Source organism: Nansenia antarctica (assembly GCF_963989245.1).
Source record: "Nansenia antarctica genome assembly, chromosome: 1".
NCBI lineage: Eukaryota > Metazoa > Chordata > Actinopteri > Argentiniformes > Microstomatidae > Nansenia > Nansenia antarctica.
This window is the reverse complement of record NC_137674.1, coordinates 9,156,695-9,180,653: the sequence shown is the minus strand read 5'-3', so window position 1 is coordinate 9,180,653 and position 23,959 is coordinate 9,156,695. Positions and strand designations below refer to the sequence as shown.

Below are 23,959 nucleotides of genomic sequence, written 5' to 3'. Positions count from 1 at the left end.
TTCACATGTTGCTGTCTTTCAATTCTTTGGGCTTTTTCTGAATGTTAAAGATAAAACATAATATATTTTGTGTACATTTTCAAGATTTCAAAGATAAATCAGAAAGAAATGCAAGCTACAAAGCAACATGTGAAAACAATAAATAATGTACTATGAGTAAGTATATGAACAAACCTTTTACTCTTGATTCACAGGGAAATTATGGACTTTGGCAGCAACCACAGTTCTGATAATGGCCCGAACGTAGATAATACATGTGGGGTGGACCTCAGCCAAGATGCCTTCCTCTCTGTACTTTATGGTGTTTTTTTCATCATCGGCACCCCACTGAATGTGATGGCACTGTTTGGGTTGTATAATTTGATCAAGTCTGAAAATGTTTTACCAGTGTATGTGATAAACTTGCTACTTTCAGACCTTCTCCAATTGGTTTCTCTACCCTTATGGATGGACTACTACAGCAATGGTCACCGCTGGCGATTCGGGCCCACTGCCTGTTTCTTTATGAGTGTCGTTTTCTATGTCAGCATTTACACTGGCATACTCTTCATGTGTATTATCGCCATGGAACGTTACTTGGCCATCGCCAAGCCGTTGAAGTTTCAAGCCATGCGACGGATGAATGTTGCACTGTGTTTGTCCGTAGGCATATGGGTCATCGTAGCAGTACCTCCATTAGTTGCCTATGAGGTGCTTCACACTGGAGACAATCAGACCACGTCCCTGTGTATTGAAAGCTATCCTTCGGACGATAATTTCATAACATATAGATTGATCACGTTGGTTCTCTCCTTTGTCCTCCCCCTCGTCTTTATAATCTGCCTCCATGGTAAGACTTTGAGGTCTCTGATGGCCATTGCCTCCTTGGTTCCTGAGGAGAAGCGGCGCATCAGGGGGCTGCTTATGCTTTTGGTGGCCATTTTCATCCTGGTCCTCGGGCCCTACCACATCACCGGCTGTGTGAAGTACATAGGACTGCTTCTCCACGGTGACACCTGTGAGTGGGAGAAGGCTGTGTTCGTGCCCTACCAGCTGGGTAGAGGTCTGCTGAGCCTTAACAGTCTCCTGGATCCTGTGCTTTACACATTTCTGCGAAGTGACTTCAGGGCAGCTGCAAGGCATTACCTGCCCTGCATTAGGATCATGCGGACGTGTTGTGGACGGCAGAGAACCTCTAGTGGATTCTCAGACCAAGAGCTTAAATCTGCTGAAGACTGAGATTTGGAACTGGATAGATATAACTACCACACTCAATAAAGCTACACATACTGTATGTCTACTTTATTAGTACATTTGTTTCAGGAGATGTATTTTTTTTTACACCCTTGTTTAAAAATCATTTTGAGTGTGACACCTTAAAATATGCAAATTGGGACAATACTTGTTTGAGCCACTGTATTTACTGAATACGAAATGTGAAAATACATTCCCTGATGAATTACTTGTGTAATTGCCTGGGTCGTAGTAATCTTCTGATACTGTATCTTGACAAGTCTTGTTCATGCTCAGAGGTTATTTTCTCAAAGCAAATGATCTCTTTTGAGTAAATTAGATAGGTACCATGTTTAAAGAGGGTCTGATCATGTTTGCATAAACAACATTTGATAAACACTTCTTTTCATAATAAACTCTTTGCATGAATGAGATTTACAATTAAATGTACAACATATTTTTACAATGATGCATCAAGAAAATGAAAAAAAAAACGTTTTTATTAATAATGCTTGTGAAATATGATGGTTTGTGCATTGTTATACTGTACTAATAAGTGGCTTCCCTCCCATTGCAAAAGCCAGGAAATTGCCAAGGTCATGATGCAGACAGATGTGTCGGTCTTTGTGAAATAATATTTCCCCTTTTAACTACCAACAATGTACAAAAAAGGAATAGTATCGTAATAGTCATTTTACAATACCTAAAAATGTGTTGTAATACAGGGGAGGCTGGTGGAAGTATAAATCGAAACCATTCCTCATTCCATTCCACACCTTATAATGAACCTGTATTCCATTCAAGATGCCTGCCTCCACCAGGCTCCCCTGGTGTCATATGTGTACAAACAAATTACAGGGATGGAGCTACAGTGAAACATTTTGCTACAGTATATTAATTTACAGAGATGCTACAGGATTTTGTGTGACTAATTATTTACATAAAAAGCCTTTGTCTTTAAGTGTTGACTAACGGTTCTAATGTTAATTGATTTATTATCTCATTAGACGACACAGTCCTTAGTTTAAGACCAACAAACCTTTGCTAAATAATCTGTTGCTCATGGTAGTGGGGCGGTGTGATCTTATCTGTCCAATCAGGTCATTTCTTTACACATTTCTTTACATTTTGGGGACCCATTTCTGGCTTGTGAGAGTGCATTTTAGAACTAGTGGCAGAAATACACAAATCCTGTACCATAGCATATCTTTAAGACGTTACATCCTTTTGGCCTTAACCATGACTGTGACTTTAGACCTTTCTTATAAATGCTCTCTGACTCCCTTGTTTCCCCCAACCCATGGTATGTACTGTATATTATTTTCTGCCTATTGTATATATTTGTTTTAGAACTGAACAAACCTAACCGTAACCCTTTTTTGTACATGATAATTCTCTACTTTTGTGCTTTTATGCGTGAGATCAGTTGACTGATGCAATACAATCCTATTGGCTCAACATGTTTTAAATGTATGTGTGGTATTATATGGTGAATGACCTAACGAAGGCTTGCCAACACATTGTTTTGGTGGAATAAAGCACTTAGGAGCAGAAGATTCTATGTGATGTTTTTTTTCCTTTTTCATTATTGGATACACTTTTACAGTAAAGCCATCCAAATCAAGACACCAAACAAGACTTAGTAGTAGTATAGTATGCATAGTATAGTAGTATGACAATATTTGCAATGTAATTCAAATGTAGCTGCCTACTAAGGCTAATCATCTAATTCTAGCTCTATGGTCGAGGCTGTCATTCCCCATGCTAAAGTGAAAGGAGAAAGACTCCTGTTAAATTGGTCTTGATTCAAGGAACCACCAAATCTGTATATTTTCTCTATATTTTATTCTATATTTTCTCTCCTCACATAAATGCAAAGCCATATTTCAAGTATGGGTGCTAGAGTGGATACACTAACCATTAGTGCACTGATTTATATTCATACACGTTGATTATTTCACAGTGTGTTGAGAGCACTTTATTTCTAGATTAGAACGTATACATTCTGGCTTATCCTCCTCTGTCTCATTTGTTCATTAGGCCCTGCAGACCTAATTTGTCAATGGGGGCATTATATTAACCCTCACTCCTAAAGAGGGATGGTTCGGTGAAGGCACAACATCTGCAAGGTATTGTTCCAACAAACTTAAATACCCCTCTGATCTATATAACACTAGGGCCCTTCAGTGGCACACAGGGTCAAGATGTTCTGTTTCCAAAAATGTGTACAACTTATGTAAATGCCTGACAAGATATTGCCAAGTCTGATTTTAAAAACATTTCGAGGCATACACTTATACATCTCTAGCAAAATGTCACTCAGAAGTTGATGGTAATCAAGATTTTGCTTAATGGTGTACAATGTTTAAGCATGATGATATACAGTGCCAAGAAAAAGTGTAGGAACCCCTACACCCTCTAATGTTATTACATTGGAGCCTGACATTTTAATGCATTTAATTTAGATTATGTCTTTAAACTGATCTACACAATCTACTCAACACATTCAAACTGAAACAACAATTATAGAACTGAATAAGGAAAATGTCCTGAGTGATCCCTTTGTAATAGAAAACCACAATTAGTACAAAACACTCAAATGACCCTACCAAGTTACAAAATAGTTCAAAAGTAGCCATTTACTTTATTTATAAATAAACATTAATCTCTCTGAAAGGTTTCTGTCTATCATTAAAAAGTGGATAGCACATACAAGATGAGGCCATTCCCCCAGAATGAGCAACCGGAGAATAATGAAACTTGTTGTTGGTGTGTCATGGTGACTTTGAGAGAGCCACAGACCTCTAAGATGGTAGAAAACTATACATGGGTCGACAACATCCCAGTCCTCAAAGAGCCGCCTGTTAGACCAGATAACGGCCAGATAAATCCATTACAGAAAAAAAAGATTCCAATTCCTGCATTGAGTTTGCCACACATTTAAGTCATACTGCTTAAAGGTCCAGTATGTAGATTTTAGCTTTAAAATAGTGCTATATGGCCATGATAAATCAGTAGCCATCAAGGAATAAGATCATAATGAAGAATGTTCAGTGAACCGTGCTCTATTAGTCCAAACAAAGCATTTTCTCAAATCTGGTGTCAGATAGGACACTGACCTTTACATGCCTATTTCACGTTTGGCTTGTTTACAAGGATATGCATATGTTTGGTGCTATTAGAAAATGTAGCATATGCATGTATTTAACTTTTGAGTGTGGCCAGCGGAGGCAGCAACGTTTAATACTACATGCTTGATCTTTAACACAACAGAGTGAGGACCAGACAGATACCATGCTAAAAATAATGCTGTAATAATAACTCAGGACTTAAGGATAGCGGTTGTGGTTAGAATACCACAATGTGTATTTTAAAGAGCATACATATTGACATTATAACTGTACATAACCTACTCTAAAAAACAGTACCGGTAGGTTATGTACAGTTCTAATGTCATCCACATTTAATGTGGATGTTTCATCACAAGTGAAACCAAACTCAAATCTGAAGCAATAATGACATGTAAAGAAACATAATTACACATATAGTGTATACAAGAAGGTCTATACACCAGTCATTTGCTAAAAAAGTGGACACAAAATCGTATTATTTTAGTGGCTATATGCTTTTACGCAATGTATCAGTAAAGTCCACATCTGTCGACTCTTATGCTCCACTATGTAAACCACATTCAAAACAAATATCGATGTTGTCTCCTAGCTTATATCAAGCAATCGAGCTATGCACAAAAGTGTTTCAAATGTCTGTAATCGGGGCAAATCTGTCCGTCTCCCTGCATGTGGATGTCATGGCCTTATCAATCAGACACACAGGCTACTGTCTGTAGCCGACATCCACATACACACATACTGTTGGCACTGTATGAACTAAACAGAAAATAGACAAGCCAGGCAAACATTTTATTAGAGTGTATTATAGCAAGGTGTAGTGACTACATTATGGGTTCATGTTCTCCTCTTACTGTTGGTTGTGTAGTGGGAGGGAACCAGTTCTGGCACTAGGGGCAGAGGGGAGGATTATTAACGTTGCAACTTCCTGTTTGGACACAATGGTTTTGGTGATCTATTTTCTGGTCCTGTACTGAGAGTACAAGTTGTTATTTTGATTAAACAGTTATCATTACGTTGCCTACGTCTTTCCTTTTTCCTCCGGCACTACAAAAGCATATTTTTTAATATACCAATCCAACACACTGAAATATAAATTTAGCTTACAAAACAGCAGCATATGCAAATAAACATAATCAATGTGACTTCAGTACTTCAATATGTATTGTACATACAGTCATGTGAAAACAAGTATGACACCCTATGAAATATTTAGTTCTTTTTTTAAGAAATATGGACATATCAATATTTGATCTGATTTCAAACAATATCTATAGATGAAGTTGTTGCAATTGAACTAAAAATAATGAAAATGTATTCTTATTGTTTTCATTTATTTGTTATCATTTATTTAACAAAAAAATTACAAAGATGCCAATTCCTACTGAGGAAAAAGTTAGGACACCCTATGCCATAATAACTGGTATTGCCCCCCTGGCTGAAATAACCTCAATTCAACGTTTCCTATAACTGTCTACTAGTCTCTGACATCGACTGGGAGAACGTTTTTCCCACTCCTCCATGCAGAATTATTTCAGCTATGTGATGTTTGAGGAGTGTCATGCATGCACAGCACGTTTCAAATCACCCCACGGCATCTCAATAGGATTAAGATCTTTAAGATCGGACTTTGACTTGGCCACTCCAGAACTCTCCCTTTCTTTCTTTTGAACCATTCCTTGGTAGATTTACTGGAATGTTTTGGGTCATTGTCATATTGCATGGTCCACATCTCCTTTAGTTTAAATTCATGAACAGATGGTCTCACTCTTTAGACTCAGTGTCCTGCATTTATGGTCAGAAAAAGAGAATGGTCAGAAAAAGAGAAAATATCCAGTGAGCGGCAGTTCTCTGGGCGAAAATGGTGGTGCTGGTGGTGTAATGGTGTGGGGGATATTTTCTTGGCGAAAATCTTCAGCAACTGTGTGATGTTATAATGTCAATATGGGCCAACATCTCTGAGGAATGTTTGCACCTTGTTGAATCTATGCCACGAAGAATGAAGGCAGTTCAGAAGGCATTTTCCTCAAGCACCCTCCGCTACAATAAAGAATTCATAGTGGATTATAGTATGCTGGTGAGCCGGCCAGTACATCATGGTATTCTAAGGTTCAGACAATGGCTGAGAGTTCTAAAGCTCAAGATTAGGTCTTGAGATACTAATCTAATATACACACTTTATATAGAATATAGAAGACATAACACTACAATATTGATCTGTTTTCTGGATGCGTCCAAAGCTTCTGACCAAATTAATCATGGTAAATTGTTTGTTAAACTACAAGAGCGAGGGGTCCCCCCATATTTAATAAGGATCTTGGTCTTTTGGTATTTGCATCAAACCATGCAAGCTAGATGGGGTAAGAGTATATCTGCACCTTTCCTAGTGACTATGGGGTTCGACAAGATGGAATACTGTAAACCTGTTCTCTTCAATCTGTATATGGATGATCTTTCTAAAAAGCTAAAAGAGTTTAAGACTGATGGTTGGTGGAGGATAGTCTTATTAACCATCTGGTGTACGCTGATGACTTAAGTCGTCCTGTCTCTGTATAGTGCTGGCTTACAGCAACTGCTTAGAGTCTGCTCAAGTTATGGAGTGCAGTATGACATTAAATTTAACTCTAAAAAGAGTGTTGTCATGATTGCTAAAACCAAGGAGGATCAGAAGCAAGTAACATCCTTCTTTATGGCAGACCAAGCGCTAAATGTGGTGAACAAAGTAAGATGTGGGTCACATCATCAGGAATATGATATGGAATATGAAGCCAATATGCTGGCATGCAAACTTCATATGTGTACAGATGATGTTAAAACAGCCCTTTGTAGAGCCCACTGTACTTTACTCTATAAAGCCCACTTGTGGTGCAGCTATAGTAAAGCAAAAATGAAAAAACGCAAAAGTCACATGTTTGTGAGTAGTAATGTTCTCACCTTTCATGCTGTATTGAGGGATTTTATGTACAAATGTGTCGATTAATTGAGTCAAAAAATGTAATCATAATGGCCTTAACTGAGCCCACACAAAGTGACACGAGGTAATCCTCTTGTTTTTGGAAACATTGGAACAAATGTCTATTGTATTTTAATCACTGTGGACTTGTGAACTGCAATGATTATATTTGTGTTGTCCTCGTATTGTATTTTATTTTTTTGTATACTGATATGGATCTGTGTGTCTGAAATAAAGTTAAATTGAATACATTGTAGTATCCACTACTTAGGACCGGGTATCACAAGCACAACCAGGGTAGGAACCAACACCGGCAACAGGGAGCAGTTCAGCCTCACCGGCATATTTAATAAAGAATAATTAGTACAGGGGATAAAATTAACTCAAATGGCCGTCTGCCGTCTAAAGTGTCCAAGGGGGTATAGCTCCACTAGGGGCTCTAGTGCTGGGGCAGGTCTGTGCCCCGGGGTAGCTCCGTCAGCATGGGTTAGGGCGGGCCTGCCGGCTCCACTCGGTGGCGGTCGGGCTCTCTCTCTCTGGGTCTCATCGGGCTATGGCCCCGGGTCGGAATGGTGGCAGACAAAACCCATAAATACTCTTGGCCAGAGAATTGTACTGCCAGAGACCAGCTCTCACCCTCTCAATGAGTCAGGTAGGTTTCACTGCTCTCCAGGCATGTCTAATGAAGGGAGTTTGAGTCCAACATAGGCCCAGTCGGGCCTCTAAGGTCGCCCGGGACTATATACTTCGAGTGAGGGCTGCGACTCGTTGCAAGCCGGGGGTGGGAGGGCCGACAGGTTGGCTCCGTGGACATGGGTCGGAGGTGGCTACAAGTTTCCCTCTAGGGCTGCCTGGTTCTCTCTCTATCTCACTGTGGCATATGGCCCGGGATCAGTCTGATGACAGATAAAACTCATTAATGTACTTTGGTCACAGAATTGTTTGGCCGGAGACCAGCTCTCACTATCTCAACACGTCTTGTCCGTCTGCAGTCCTCTCACCTTATGTCAGATCCAGTGCTCTTATCTGTGCCTTCTGTAAGTGGACCCAGGTGTGTCCTGTCGGGCTAACGAGCCTGCAGTTTGCTTCCCTGGGCCATCGGCCTGATTTGGGATTGCGGAGCAACTGTGTAAGGTTAGGGTGTCAATATACCCAGTACTCAGTGGGGGTTACTACAACATAAACTTCACCCCCCTGGGGGGTATTCCACATACGTTGATTAGTATATTCGTTGAATTCTCGTTCAAGCAACTCTCAATTGGGATTCAAGCCTCAAGTGATTCCTTGAATTAGAATCAGCCTTGTGTCATCAATGTTCATGCAAGTCCGGTTTGGAAAGTCGAATCCCGCTTCTGACATACACTTTTTACTGCATTTCGTTGTCTGATGCTTGTATAACAATACATTTCAATCTAATATAAAAATGTATGTATAAAATGATGGTGTAGGCTAATTTACGAGAACTGACATTACAATGGTGTTTGAACCTTTCTGACTAGTACATTTTGTTCTTCTAGCATTGTAACTGGACCCTTGATTTGGCATTGATTATTATTTCTTATGATTACTGATGGATAGATGATTCACTTACTTAGACAGATGTATTTATTGTAAATTGATGTGCATGAAGGCTTCTGTTAAATGTAAAAAAAACAACAACATTAAATTAAAGTCAACCACTGTCTCCCAAGGCAAGGATTGAACGAGCAACCTTCTGATTGCAAGCTGGCTGCCTTAACCCCTGTGCCAAAAACACACTGCTATTTTCGATGCAAGTTTACACACATACCTATCTTTTTACACCTTTGTATCTATCTATCTATCTATCTATCTAGCACACTATCAAACTATCTATCAAAATATTAAATGATCTATCTATCTCGTAAAAGGTGGGAACTGATATTTCCAAAAAGACACTTTGACACACATCTTACTAAACCAGACCGTAAACCTGGTCGCTACCAGGTTTGTTCTAAAGGATTGGTTGCATGGCAACCAAACAGCGAATTATTTGAGCCACATTCAGGGAGCAGAACTCGATCTGAAATGATTGCGAATGATCAAAACAAGCCTAAATTAGCTCTAATCGCGTTTCATGGAATACCCCCCTGGACTTTTTCCACATGTTGTTGTGTTACAACATGACTTTAAAATAGATTTAATAGATGTTTTAATGTTTCACTAAAAATTAAAAATGATCTTCAACAAGTTACCAAATAAGTTGAATTGAGTCCATCTGAGTGCATAGATGATAATTCATGTGATTTTCTGAATGAATATGTTGTTTTTATAGAGTCTGATTTGCATAAGATTCAATTACACACTGTGTGGATTAGGCTTTTAAAGAGTGTCATAAGGAGGTGAATACTTATTGACTCAAGACTGCTTTCATTTTTCATTAATTACAGAAAAAAGGTAATTTTCACTATGAGATTATAGGGCATTTTGTGTAGATCAGTGACAAAAAATAAATACAAATCTATTTTAAAGTCAGGTTGCAACACAACGCAATATTGAAAAAGTCCAAGGGGTTGAATACTTTTTGAAGCACTGTATTGCATGTTTAATTTTATTGAGCTTTGTTAAGTGGCCTATTATATTCCTTTGAAATTAAATCTGTTCTTTCTCTCCCCACAAAACTGTTAAGATGAACCTTTATTTCATTTTGCTTCCAGAGGTATAATGTCATGGGTATAAAAGGACAATCAAATCACTAAATAATGTGTACATTTTCAGTGGACATTTACATGATCCCAGAATGATTTATTTTGTGGGGTCTTTGAACATTGTACATCAAACTAGAAGTCTATAAAAACGCCTGTCATGGGTTGACTGGGCATAGTCAAGCTCAGTTTATGGGGTTCTCTGCTATGTTAAAGAACTGAAGACACTGTTGTCACCCTTGTCCTCCTACATTGAATCATGCATTTAAGCAGCTACTGTTTTAACATAGAATTGATGCAGTGTGAGGAATGAAGTGACCAGCACAATAACCTTTGAGAGCCAGCTTGAAAACAATTCCAGGTGCTTCACTCCCTGCATGATAAGATAACGAATCAAGTCCCTATAGAGGCATATGAGAATTCCTGTGGGAGTCTAGTTAGAGTGGAAAAGGAGAACTTCCAATATATCCCTGGCATCTTCCCAGACATCAAAGAATAGATTACCTACATACAAAAGATTAGAGAGAGATCAGAAACATAATTCTTCAATCATAGAAGTTAAGATAATAATTTATTCATTTATCAATATCCCAACTGGGGAAATGTGCAGGTCTGAGATGGAATGATTACATTTCCAAATGTTGAATATAACAAGAACTATGAATGACGACGTGCAAATTGACTGAGACAATTTCTACTATAGTATATCTGAATGTAACTCTTTTGGCTTCTTGCAATGTATGCACATTTCCATAATTTCCCTGGGTTATATACCACAGCAATCTGTTCTGAAAGGTTTAGGTACATAATACCTGACCTTGAAAAACCTCTGTAGATAGTATTTAAGCACATTTCAACATTGACAAAGAACATGTTTGCTGCTCTACAATGGTTCCAGATGACTAGGAACAACTCACATAAAAGCATGTGCTCTCTGCTTTGAGGGGAATGTGGATAAAAGCATGTGCTCTCCACTTTGAGGGGAATGTGGATAGCCTTGCCCTAACGACTACTCCACAGGAGCCAGCAGAATATGATTTGCAGCAAATGTTTTGTTTGCGTAAATGATAATGAGCCTTGATGAGCTGCACAGAAAGCTGTTCAAAGAGTCCCAGGTAATTGCCATGCACAATATTTCGGCATGGCCTCAAACCTTAAATCCATCTCAAAGCGAGATATGAATATGGAAAACAGTTGGAGGTGTCTCTTACCAACATAAAACAAAACAGAGGAGTCTGTCAACAGTAGCAGTAGACATACTACAGTATATATTCATATAGTTGAAAAGTGGCTAGTTGTCTAGGTGTCTCATAACCTCACAGCTTATAGTACCATCAGTATTTCACTCCTTCTTTAAAAGCTCACTAGTCTTCAAAATCTATCTCATTTCTTATAGTTGTAAAGTATACAGAAGAAATGCTGATTAGGAGTGTACAGATATGTCATGTACATCTGTATCTGTTCAACCTAGAAAGAAAATGATCTGTATCAGATTTTTTTTGTTTTTTTCCGAATAGAAGACCTGAAGTGGCTGTGGTTTATACCAGAAGTCACGTTAAATTAATTATAATGCAACATTATATTGGCATATAATTAATTATGAAATATATTTCCACATCCACATTCATCTCTCTCTCTCTTTTTTTAATTAACATTTTTTAACCATTTTAAAAAAAGTTTTATGAGCTGTCTGACTCCAACACCACCCCCCTTTACCTAGGCCTAGGGGAATTTGAACAATCAGAAACTGAAGACATTTTTTTTTATAAATCGAAAGATTCTGTTTTGCATTGGAAATAATAATTATAAATAAATAAATAAATTATTTACAGTAAAGATAGCCTATATAGAAAAAATATCTTTGAATATAATGCAAACTGCAAAATGCATAACAAAAGAATCGCTATTATGCCGATGTGTCTAGCTGTGTGTCTAACGTTAGCTATGTAACGTTACATGTTGGCTGATTTGTGCATGACAGTCCCACATTTTGACATATTTCCATGTCACATTTCCCCCCTTTGATGGCATAATGATGCCCGAAATGTAACTGAAGCTCAGCCGTGAAGTTGAAGTTGTTGCACGTGTTACCGCTCCTAATATCAGTGCAGACTGTCAGGCTATGAGCACGGGTTGCTAGCCTACAGAGCACCGTTATTCTGTCATGAACTGGCCTGGTAATGAAGCATTGTTCTTTTTATTGGATGACTTGTTTGATCGATTGATAGCGTGCAACTCAAGTTGTGAACTTATCGCGAGCGTCCATGCTTTTCTATGATACTACTGATGACGTATCAGGGTCTTGAAGGGTTATCCCATTTCATAGGCAAAGACTTTCAACCACTACCCCTTGTAACTCTGTTCCGAGGGCCAAGCCGAAAAGCGAGTGGCACTCCGAAACGAGCCGTAGGGGTAAACGGGAAAGGGAAACTGGATTGGGCCTAAGGATCAATCTACATTTTTCTCTCTTCATCTCTCTTTTTTCTCAAGGCAGGCATGTCTGCATAACCACTGATTAGACCAACTGATTTTCTTTGCTGATTCCTATCAAAGAAATTTAGAGGTTCAGCAAATTTAGTGAAAGAAAAACTAATAATCCAAGATACATTAATTGGGATGGCCTATATAGTTTAATTCCCAGAAAGAGTAAAAGGTATGGCCACTGGTGCTGGACAGGTTTTTCATCTTGTGACAAGCATATCAATTCATGGGAATGTAAGAAATGTTTTGTTTGGGGGATAACTATGCACTTCATTAATCATGTCTGCCCATAGTTGAGCCTAGAGAGCTTTGTAATAACACCACCACCAACACGCACCCCTCAGTGAGTTGCAGATTTGGATACAGTAACTCACCATTGTGGTGATTGCTCCCAAATTGTGTATTGTGTTCCTGACCTGTCAATGTAGCTTTATTACTTTAGTTAGTGTTATCATCATCATCATCATCGTTCTTCATGTATTATTCATGCATTCATTATTACATGGCACTGTACTGTAGTTATAGGTGTTATGTTATATGTGATAACTACTATGACCATTTATTTATATTCATATCTAATGTTGTTGTTGTTGTTGTTATTAATATAATATAATATATGATTATATTATATATGTGACACAGTCTGATCATTTGGTCCTCATATCGGGATCTGATCAGTAATCAGTCTTTTCTTTCAACTTGTTTTGTGAGCCTGCTAACAATGTAAAGTAGTGTTATAGTTAATAGTGATTCGTATTTCCGTAGTTTTGTGTTTCAAAAGAAAAGTCAGAACATTTTGATTGGTTGCCGCACATGCGGACCAAATGATCAGACAGTGTCACATAATTATAACTCATGCCAAATGTGGCTTATCACAACTACATGTATCCTTCCTGCAATAGTGTATAACGTAGGCATTTCCTAAGAATTAACCTTGATATCTTTTCTGTGAGATTTGACTACTTTGATTTTCAGATGTCCTCAAGATCCTGGCAGGTACTTTGACAGGCTAATCTCATACTGTAGTTTAACGTCCTAAATGATTGAGTTCATCCTCATCCAAAAGCGATAAAATGGCAACCTCATCCTCTCACAACCTCTCACAAATTCAGTTGAGTGTGCTCAAGGCATGACCAACATGAACGTTTCATTTATTTATAATTCTGCTCGACAGTTTGACTTATCTTTGTACTTCCTCTGACAACATTGTTGTAAGAAGAGGAGGGACTTTGGAATGGTCATATGTATTATGTAAATACTCCAGTATGAGATGGTCATACTGGAGTATGGACCAAGCAATGGTCGAAGATAACTGTAATGGCTTACTGTAATTAATCCCTCATAAGGCCTAGATGACTCATACATAATTCAGAATATGCCATGCTAAATGGCTTCAAAAGCGATCCTTTGTTTAAAGTGGGACCAGTAAAATATGTGAATGTATTGTATATCATGTTAGAATATGATCATTGTAATTATCGTTGCTACTCACATGATTGTACAACATTCAACAAAACCTGAAAGGATGGATTCACTAACCATTAGTTACACAGCTGTACCAAACTAAGTAATGGTTGTCAAACAATAATCAAACATTGTACATACTGTATACATTTAGATTGTAATTGTAAATGTAATAGAGTAATTATTTCGTGCTGCAACTCTCAACACCCTGCTCCATAGTGATATGCTCCACCTCCATAGTGATATGACACAGTATACTCACTGTGTTCCTGTAATTTAAGGAGTTGGTTGTAAATGAGCCTTATCTCTTCATAGCTCACAAGTACCTCACATTGTAGACACTTGTAGTGAAACATGTGTGACAAGCTGGGGTGCAAATTTCATCAAGTGTGAAATAGGGGGGCTCTGGGTGGAAAAGATTGGAAGCCTCTGTTTTTTTTTCTGTTGCTGCACCCAAGCTGTGGAACACACCAGCCATCTGATCCTCTGATACTCTCAATACATTCAAGACCAAACTCAAGACACATCTGTTCAGACTCACCTTGGTACAGCATGGCGTGGGTCCTGAAAACACTATCCCCCCATAGCTGCATGAGCTCTTACACCTTTATTTTTGGAATATGATTTTATCATCTGTATCTCTATTCTGTTTGTTTGTTGTGTTTTTTGTTTATTGTCCTGCTTCTCTTTTTTTCGGTACAGTGTCCTTGAGTTTGAGAAAGGTGCTTTTAAATAAAATCTATAATAATAATAATAATAATAGTTGTTATTATTATTATTAATGTTATTATTATTAAAGCAATAACCATCACAACTATGACACTTAATTTCTCGAAGTCAGTTGTGATGGATGAGGAAGACAAGTAGCTATTTTGTACTACAGTCGCTATAGAACGTCATCACTCCCCTGCACTTTTTCCACATTTTGTTGTGTTGTGTTAAATAAATAAAAGTTGGCATCAAACCACACACAATACCCCATAATGATGTTAAAATTAAGTTAAAACAGGTTTTTAGACATGTATGCAAATGTATTAAAATTGAAACACAGACATACCTCATGTGCATACGTCTTCATACCCTTTGCTATGACACTTACAATTAGCTAAAAAGCAAAAAGTTCATCAACAAATTACTCAAGTTGAATTGAGTTCATCTTAATGCAAGGATAAAATCTTATGTAATTTTGGAGACCCTATAAAAACAGTTATTGATTCCAAAAAATGTAATAAAAAAGTGTTCACTTTGTCATTACGGTATTGCGTGTGGATTGATGCCATTTTGTTTTTATTTAATCAATTTGAAAAGTCTATAACACAACAAAATGTGGGAAAAGCGAAGGGGTGTGATGACTTTACTGTATAATTTATTTCTTCTAATATTTAATGTAAACATTTCTGGTCATATCCCACTGTTTTGGTGTAAAGCCTAAGCTGGACCAAGGGGTATTGACAACTCTGGCATGCACAATAACACAGGGCTGGCAAAAATCGGTGGCTAAAATTACCGCTGTCTTTGATGTTCAGCTGGCATTTAGGTTCTGACATAAAGCACATCCCTGCCTCCCCTTCTGTCTGCAGATCCCATCGTTAATGAGACTTTCTCTCTTTTTCTTTAACAGTTACTGTAAGATGGTTCCCAACAGGTCTTATAATATTATTGTTTCTGTAACAGTTTTAGTAAGATGGTTCCCAAATGGTCTTATATTGTTTCTTGTAGGGTAGGCTATTCGGTGCATGTTCCTACAGTAGAGGTGCTGTACTCTCTCAATGCCGAAATGCAGGATTTTATTTCGTCCAGATTAACAACACATTTACATTTACATTTACATTTTTGGCATTTAGCAGACGCCTTATTCCAAAGCGACTTACAATCAATACATTTGAATACTAAGCATGTGAATCAGCAATCCACCATTCGTTGCAGGAAGAGTAATCTAGCTCGGGCCCGGGGCCACTGATAGAAGGAAAAACCTTCTCCCTATCGCCTTCTACTAAAACCTTTTTTATTTTTTTTTAAACACCATGAGCAACACGATATTTCAGTCTCACAACCTTCATCAGACAGAGTTGAGAAATAAAAGACAAGACATGTTGTTACGTCCGTAGTGTGTGTAGTTCTGTGTTTTGTTTGTTTATTGTGTTCTCTCCCAGGTGATTGTCCTTCCTCCTACCAATTGCCATGGTGATGGCCTGATTGAGCACAGGTGTGCTCAATCATCAATCAAGGGTGGAGGGAGGATAAAAGCCTGGGAGAGACATGGTGCCAGTGGGCCAGACTACAACTTGAGAGTTGTTTTGTGTTGGTTTCGGTAGTACAGCTGTAGTTTTGTATTGTGTAGGTTGTGTTTGTGTTTGCTAAATCTTATGTTTGTCACTTTAGTCTTATTTGTATTTGATCTCTGGTAGTTGTCTACCACTTGGCCAGTTATTTACTATTCTTCGTTTATACCTTATTCAGTCACTCTTCTTTTTACAGAGTAGTTTTGAGTTCAGAAGTTTCACGGAAACCAGTTTTTGTTATATTCTACAATAAATCTTGTTTATTTTACATTGCCGTTTCTCCTCTAATTCTTGTCCCCCCGGTTTTATTTAATTGTTACCCCCCCTATTCCCTAGACCACCCCGCAGGGGTCACCAACTATATTTGTCCAAGTGCCAGAATTTTTCAAAGCATACACTGTGGGGGCCGGACTTTAATATATATATACGTATATATATATATATATATATATATATATATATATATATATATATATATATATATATATATATATATATATATAATTATTTTATTTTTATTTTATTATTTTTTTTTATTATTATTTTATTAGCATATTACTGTTTAATATTTTCATTTTCTTACTAAATTAATGTTATTAATGATTATTAGCCTATTATCAGTGTGAACAGACTCCTGACACCTATTATCCAACCAGCCACCAGGGGGCAATCGAGATATTTTGGCGTGCTGTGTGCCAAACTAAGTGGGGATCTGAAAGAGGTTATGGACAAAACAATGAAAATAATTAACTTCATCAGAGGAACTTCCAGTACGCAGCATCGCCTGTTCCGCAAGTTTGTGCTGGAATCTGAAGCCATTCACGAGGACCTCCAGCCTGATTTTAAGAAGTTGGCGTCAGAGGGGAGATGTTAGTTCTCTCATTAACAAAATGTGAGTATTGCAGACATAGGATTTTATTGTTGCTATGTTAAATGGCATGGTTTATTCATTGTTAAAGTGTAATTTAATGACCTGGTTATTACCGTTTTATTTGATATAGGCTACAGATGCCAGGCGATACCAGGATGCAGCGGTGAACGTTTGACTGACCGACTTGAAAACCACATTTCTGGCAATGAAGGCCTATCATTTGCCATGCTATTTTTTTTATTTAAGTGATGTTAATCTTTTTCCTTTTCTGACTGAGAAGTTAGTTATTTAAGTCACTTTTAATGTTACGAAATGTTAAACAAGAGCAACAAAGAGTGAAAAATAAAATAAAACGAAATGTTAAATAGGGCTATGAGTAGGCTATGTGAAAAAATAAAATACAACGAAATGTTAAATGAGAGCTATAAATTTGTCCTCATTCTTGCATGAGAATAGCGCTACGTCTGCCGCATTCCATTTAATAAAAGAGGGGAATTAGTTTCAGCTTCGCTACTGCTATTTAGTGCCCAACCAGAAGCAAGGCTGCAGCTTTGTGAATGAGGTAGGTCTGACTCCTCCTGCATTGTAAGAACTATATGAATCTATGATATATGTTCTAAACGGTATTTCCCTCATTTTCAACGTTAAAAAACCCAGTAAAAACATGAATATTCGGCGGGCCCGATGGAAAGCTTTGGTGGGCCGCATCTGGCCCGCGGGCCGCCTGTTGGTGACCCATGATCTAGGGGGTCGTAACAAGTGGGGGCTCGTCCGGACGTAACACATGTGTATAGACTGGGACATGTATATAGACTGGTACATGTGTATAGACTGGGGCTTGAACAAATACACTGATAGCAATTATGAGCACAACATAGATACAGTTACAAGATTAAAGGCTTAACGGTAACATTGTGACTTTCTAGAAAGTAATGGTCTTCAAGGGTGTCAGACAACTCAATTGCACACAGAGAAGCTCAATGAACAGCTACTTTGAGCTTCGATTAATTTTAAACAGTTCTTAACATTTAATCATAAAACAATTATTGTATGATATGACTAGGATATGCATAGGTACGTATGTATTCTTACTGTATAGGAATTAAATCAGTAGTTTAAAATGAATCATCGAGAATATGGAACCACCTATCTTATGTTAGTTGTCACAAATACAGAGATTATTTGTTAGGTCCTGTTCTTTTGTGGTTTGTTTTGATGGTGTGGGTTAGTGGCGTTACTCCTATAATGGTGTGAGATGGATTTCTAACCTTAACCTTTTATTCCTATAATTTCTCATCAGGAATATGAACTTGCTGGCATCATGTTTCATATGAAATAAATGTGTCTCTGCTCATCTTTCTAGTCCAGCCAAGTTAACACTTGCAGCTCACCTAAAACCCCATATCAAACAGCAACAGCTGCAGAGGAGCCCCAAGCCAACTAAGCTTAATCCAATTTGACTGGTCATCACTGTGGGCGATGCTGGATGGAACATTATGTGAGGTGGATAAAGCTTTTTTTACTCTGCATTAGTCTGGAGGGTTATCATTTCATTTATGGCTTTGCTGTGGGAAAATAAATTAATCAAATACTTACCGGGAATATGGCATTACTTCCCACCACAGGAGCCATTTTACTTATCAAATTAATAATCACAATAACGGTGTTTCACAGTATAACAAGAAAGAGCTGGGAACTTGGGATCAGTGACTAAAGTATCTAACACATTTGAAAATAAATGTCACGTGTACAAGAACAATTTGTTATCATTGTAACAATGTATTAATCGGACCAATAAACAATACAATATTTAAATATAGGATTATTTGGAGAGGCTTCCTTCAAATGTATAAAAATCAAACGTTTCAATGTTTAAAAGCATAAATAAACAGACAGATCCCATCTGCATGTTGCTTTGTATACTTATACTGACTATACAGGTGTGCAATACCCAGCTGTAACTATAACTCTGCTGTTCCTATGTAGGAGGACAACACCTGCATCGAACACTTTGCCCGGCTGCCCTCGAAAAGGCGGTACAGGACCATGGCCGCAAGGACAAACAGACTGAAGCTCAGCTTCTACCCCAGGGCCATCCAGGCCCTGAACACAGCAAAGACCTAGGTTCTGGGCCCTGGACAGTCTGGACGGATTGATGGCAGCTGCTGGATTGAAAAAATCAGGTGTAGTGCTGAGGCACAAATGTGTACATTTCAAGCCTGCAAACTGCGACACTTTAAATGAATGTGCAATAACACTATTGTGCAATATGACAACCCTAGTCGTTTTATTTGTATAGTATAGTATAGTGGATAGTGTACATAGCCTTTATTTATGTAAACCAGCTCCTTTCCCTTCTTGTTTTTTTAGTTTTTTTTTTCTTTCCTAGCACCAGGGGAGCCACCCCTCCCAAATTTCGTTGTTTGGTACCTGTACTATAGCAATGACAATAAAGACCATTCATTCATTCATTCATTCATTCATCATTCATTCATTCATCTTTCAGAGAAGCGTTTGGTTTTGCGAGGTGCCTGTTTGCTTTTGAGTATGTATACTACAGCACAGTTAACCACCTCTGAGAGCCTCCAAGAATTGCACCCTGAATAGTATGATTGAATAATCATAATTTGAATAATCAGTAACCACCACTGTTTCAGCTACATACCATCAAAAGCAGATACAAAAATAAGGTGACAAACTATTTTCTTCCACTTTGACCTTGACATGTAATCAAATCATTCTGCTGTCAAGGACAGTTACATAGCTTGGTCCCCCTGCCCCCCCCTCCATTTCTGCTTGTTGGATGCATCATAGAGTGCATATGGTTCAGGGACCAATGAATTGTCTGAGGAAATGGAACTCCTGAGCCAGAGAAGATGCAGAAATAATCTTTTAGCTAATCCATGCCAGACATATCGGACATCTGTCACTTGCAGTGCTGGCCGGTCTGCTGAGTTGGGAGCCCATCCTCCTGGCACAGTGGACCAGAGACAATCTTCAGATTCGGGTGTGATTGGTGTGACTCATCCTTAGCCTCAACATCACAATCAAGGGCAATGTAGAAGAGGGGTTGCAATTAGCACTTATGGAGGGCTCCTCTCTCTTCTTCTTCTTCTGTCACACGTCACGGAGGCCCTGCGGTTTAAATGTCACAGAGATGTTCATTCAAACTGACACAATTACCTCACAATGAGCTCAATGAGTGGAAGGCGCATCAGACGGGGGCACGATCAGGAGATATTCCTGAGCAGTCACCTGAGCAGCAACTTCTGGAAAACAAATGAACACATGAACAACTGCCAGATCTTAAAGTGGAATTTTTTACCTTTTATCCAGTGTCAAGTTGTTGTTTTCATTGGTCAAATTCACAAATAATCCCGTTTTTAAATTATCTCTAATGTCTAGATGTCCAACAAATTTGAGTCTATTCCTACAACTCCCAAGATTCCCCTCTCACATTCCCAGGGAAGATCCTTGGGAATCACTGGCATGGTAGAGCAGGGTCAAGAGTAAAAACAACTCTTGTGTGACATCATTTTAGAGTGTTTTAGGCAGTAAACACAGACAAGGCATCATTGATTGATCAGAAACACACAATAACATTTATGTTGGGTAAACTGAACTCCCCCTTTAAAGCCCCTCTGATGCCTTTAATGCTAGATAAATTGAATGAGTCAGATATAACGTGACAAACATGTTACTATACTATTGGTTTTAGAAAAAGGCTACACACTTATAAATAAATCATGCATTAGAGTTGATCTCAAAACAGTGTTATATACACTTGTCAATAGTGCCTTGTATCCACTTGTTCAGAACTATACAGTCAGGCTACTAATGCCTTAGTGATAAAGTCACATTAACATTATGATTATGTATGTACTGGAAAAGCTATGTCGTTTTGACAGGACACAGCAAGACATTAAGGAAGCAGATTACCAAATAGGATCTTTACAAATAAGAAAACACTTCAAACTGAACTATGATTACAGTTAAATATGGCGTATGAATCCCCCCTCTCTCTCTCTCCTGCCATGTCCTTAAGAGTCACAATTTGATATACAGGTAACCTAAACCAGATGGAACACCAACATAATTATTTGAAGATGACTATATCATGTAATTGGGAAAACAATACATTAATGTGTCATCGATGAGGCAGATAAGACTGCACATAACAGTAACCATGCAGTGGGTCCTAGATTAGACGATTAGATTAGAATTACGTCCTTGAACATAACAGCTGCAGGGCTACTACATACAGGTATATAGACCACATACAGGTATATAGTTTCATTAAGCATGCTCACATCTTAGCCTCAGCCCCCTACCTGGAGCTAGGATGATAATACTCAGGGTTTTCATTCCTCACATGTTGGCCCTTGTCCAATATCACCTTGATGACCACATACAATACAGTCATAACAACTTCATAGTGGCAAGTGTCGTTTTTGCTTTTCTAATAAACAGTTTTTCATTAAATGTTTAGGCTATGGCCTAACAGCTTTTCATTATTGCATTCAGATTTTCTTCCAACTCAATTCTGTTAATTAGCTGATTAAGCAAACATCTGTGTTTTTATCTGGAGTGCTAATTTGATGGAAATTACCTTTATATAAACAGAAATAATTAAATGTAGATAAATGTTGCCTGCCACCCAACTTGAAACTGAAAAAGCTTTGGCACCCTCTGGTGTTAAATGTGCATTCCAATTGGCTCTTCTTTTTTTTTACTGAAGCCTGCAGTGGGAGAGAGAGAGAGGTGAAAGGCTTCGCCTAGCGTCACAGAATTGTGTGTGAAATATCTACAACCTAGTTAATCAAATGAATATTGTATACATATCTGTAACACTTATTTAAATTGTTCTAATTTGTTATCCACACGATGTAAATAATAAGGCTAATTTAATTCTCAACAGACCAAAATACATAATGACATCGTCATTGTTATTATGATAACCAATACTATTCTTACAGCAGCTATTGAATAACTTCATTGGTATTCATTAGATACTTTTTGTTGTTGTGATTGTGTCAAGATATTGCCTCTAATTAATTTGCTACAGTATTGTAAACATCTTACTATAATTAAGCAATACATTAATCATTGCAGGTAGTGGATTATTTTTCTCACTTGTTATACTCCATACAATTCTACAACCTATCGAAAAACTCAAAAAAGGAAAATCTACAAACTACTGTGTCCTTCAGACAAGTCTCTTGGAGGATTAGCCATGACTAATTGTTGATGTTTTATCCATGTTGATGTTGTCGCCCATCCAGAAAATGCCTTGCACCTGTTCTTCTTGTCCCAGGGGTGACATGTATTTGTTAGGGCTAACTGTTTGTCTGTTGGGGCAGTGTCAATCAGTATGGACTACAGGGATGTGTGTCTATCCAAGGTGAACAATGCCACACTTTAATTGGTGGCACTGAGCTTCCCGCTGTGAGCCTGCACCACACTGTGGAGTGGCAGACGCATCAGACCTCCCATCCAAAACCACCTCTGACAGCACAAACTTCTTAGCGTTCAGCAGTGCTAGCACCAGGCTGCTCCTGGTTAGCATACATCATTCCTCATACAGATGTGACACGACTAATAGGTCACCTCATGCTGGGGACCCCGGCTGGACAAAAGGCCTCCGAGACAAGCCAGCCAGATTGTAGCATTGAGCAATGGAAGGGAATGGTGGGAAATGAGGAGAAGGGATCCTTTTTTTCCAGCTCTGCCTGTTAATGTGGGCATGGCTATAAACGCTTCAGACAGCTCTTCAGATGAGGGTGGTATGAGCGCAGCTGCACAAGCCCCTGGAGGAAAGAATGGGACTTCCTGGTGGTGTTCCTCGAAGTGCTCCCTCAGCGATGAGCACCAGAGATTACCCTATTAATATTTCCCACTATTCATAGGGGCGGACACCCTAGCATGCAAAATATGCTGTATACCCCAAGTGGCCTGCATGGAGGAAAGATTTCAAATTGTTTCTAAGCTGAATGTGAAGCTTAGTAAACAATGAAATAAATTGTAGCACCCGGGTCTGAAGGGGGTGCTATGCAACACTGTTAGCCTGGGTGCCAGCCTCAGAACTTTTTTTTCCTCAGTATTCTATTGAGGAGAATTTCCTCTGTCCAAAATCATCAGGCCAATAATTTTCATCAATCATTAGCTGAACATTAAGCTAATTGTTAGCTTGACATTGTGAGCTTAATTACTGGACTCACAACGTGTATCAGGAAAGATAATTAAAATTCGGCTGGCTTTATTTATCGGTCGTTGAGCACACATCTAATTGTCCTACTCTTGAGCAACTGAACTTAATGTATTTTTAGAGTTTGATATCAAATCAATGAATATAAAAAAAACGTTCATAACATGTTTTTCCCAAGTTACTAGTTATTGCGGTGATATTATACAGTGTTAATATAAAGCTACTTAGGGCCCACGTACCATATGGCCTAAATACAGCACAACATGCAATTGTCTCTGCATGGGTCTGATTGTGTTTTGACACCTCCCCATCAGGGTGAAATATAACACGACTGGGTGGTATTGATCCTAGAGGAACTCGCTGTGCCTTATCACTGATACAGCAGTCTAGGTATCAGGCAAATAAGCACACCATCTGTTTCTTGCTGCAAAAGCACAAATGAGAGAAGGGAATATTTCCCCGGACTTGTAATACACAATAATGATTGTCTGTAGTTTGATGTTTTATCTGTGCATAGTATTCCTAACGTGCTATAGACAGGATACAATGATTACAAGACGTCATGTCTGTTGCTTTGGAGATGTGAAGGAATAAGGGTGGGCTGGATTTATTACGGAACTTAAAGTGAAATGGAACTTCATTTCCAGATTTTTTACCTCAAAAATGAAATGTCGCGTTAACCAGCAAAGATGATGATGTG

General features: G+C 38.3%; 1 protein-coding gene across 1 annotated transcript; it reads left to right on the top strand.

Annotated features, from left to right (window-relative positions):
* Positions 1–201: 201 nt before the first annotated feature.
* LOC308150667 (G-protein coupled receptor 4) lies at positions 202–1,218 on the top strand (the record flags this gene model as incomplete). Its single annotated transcript, XM_080523472.1, has 1 exon — positions 202–1,218. One exon carries the CDS (start codon positions 202–204, stop codon positions 1,216–1,218), a length of 1,017 nt encoding a protein of 338 aa, XP_080379598.1.
* Between the last annotated feature and the right edge of the window lie 22,741 nt (positions 1,219–23,959).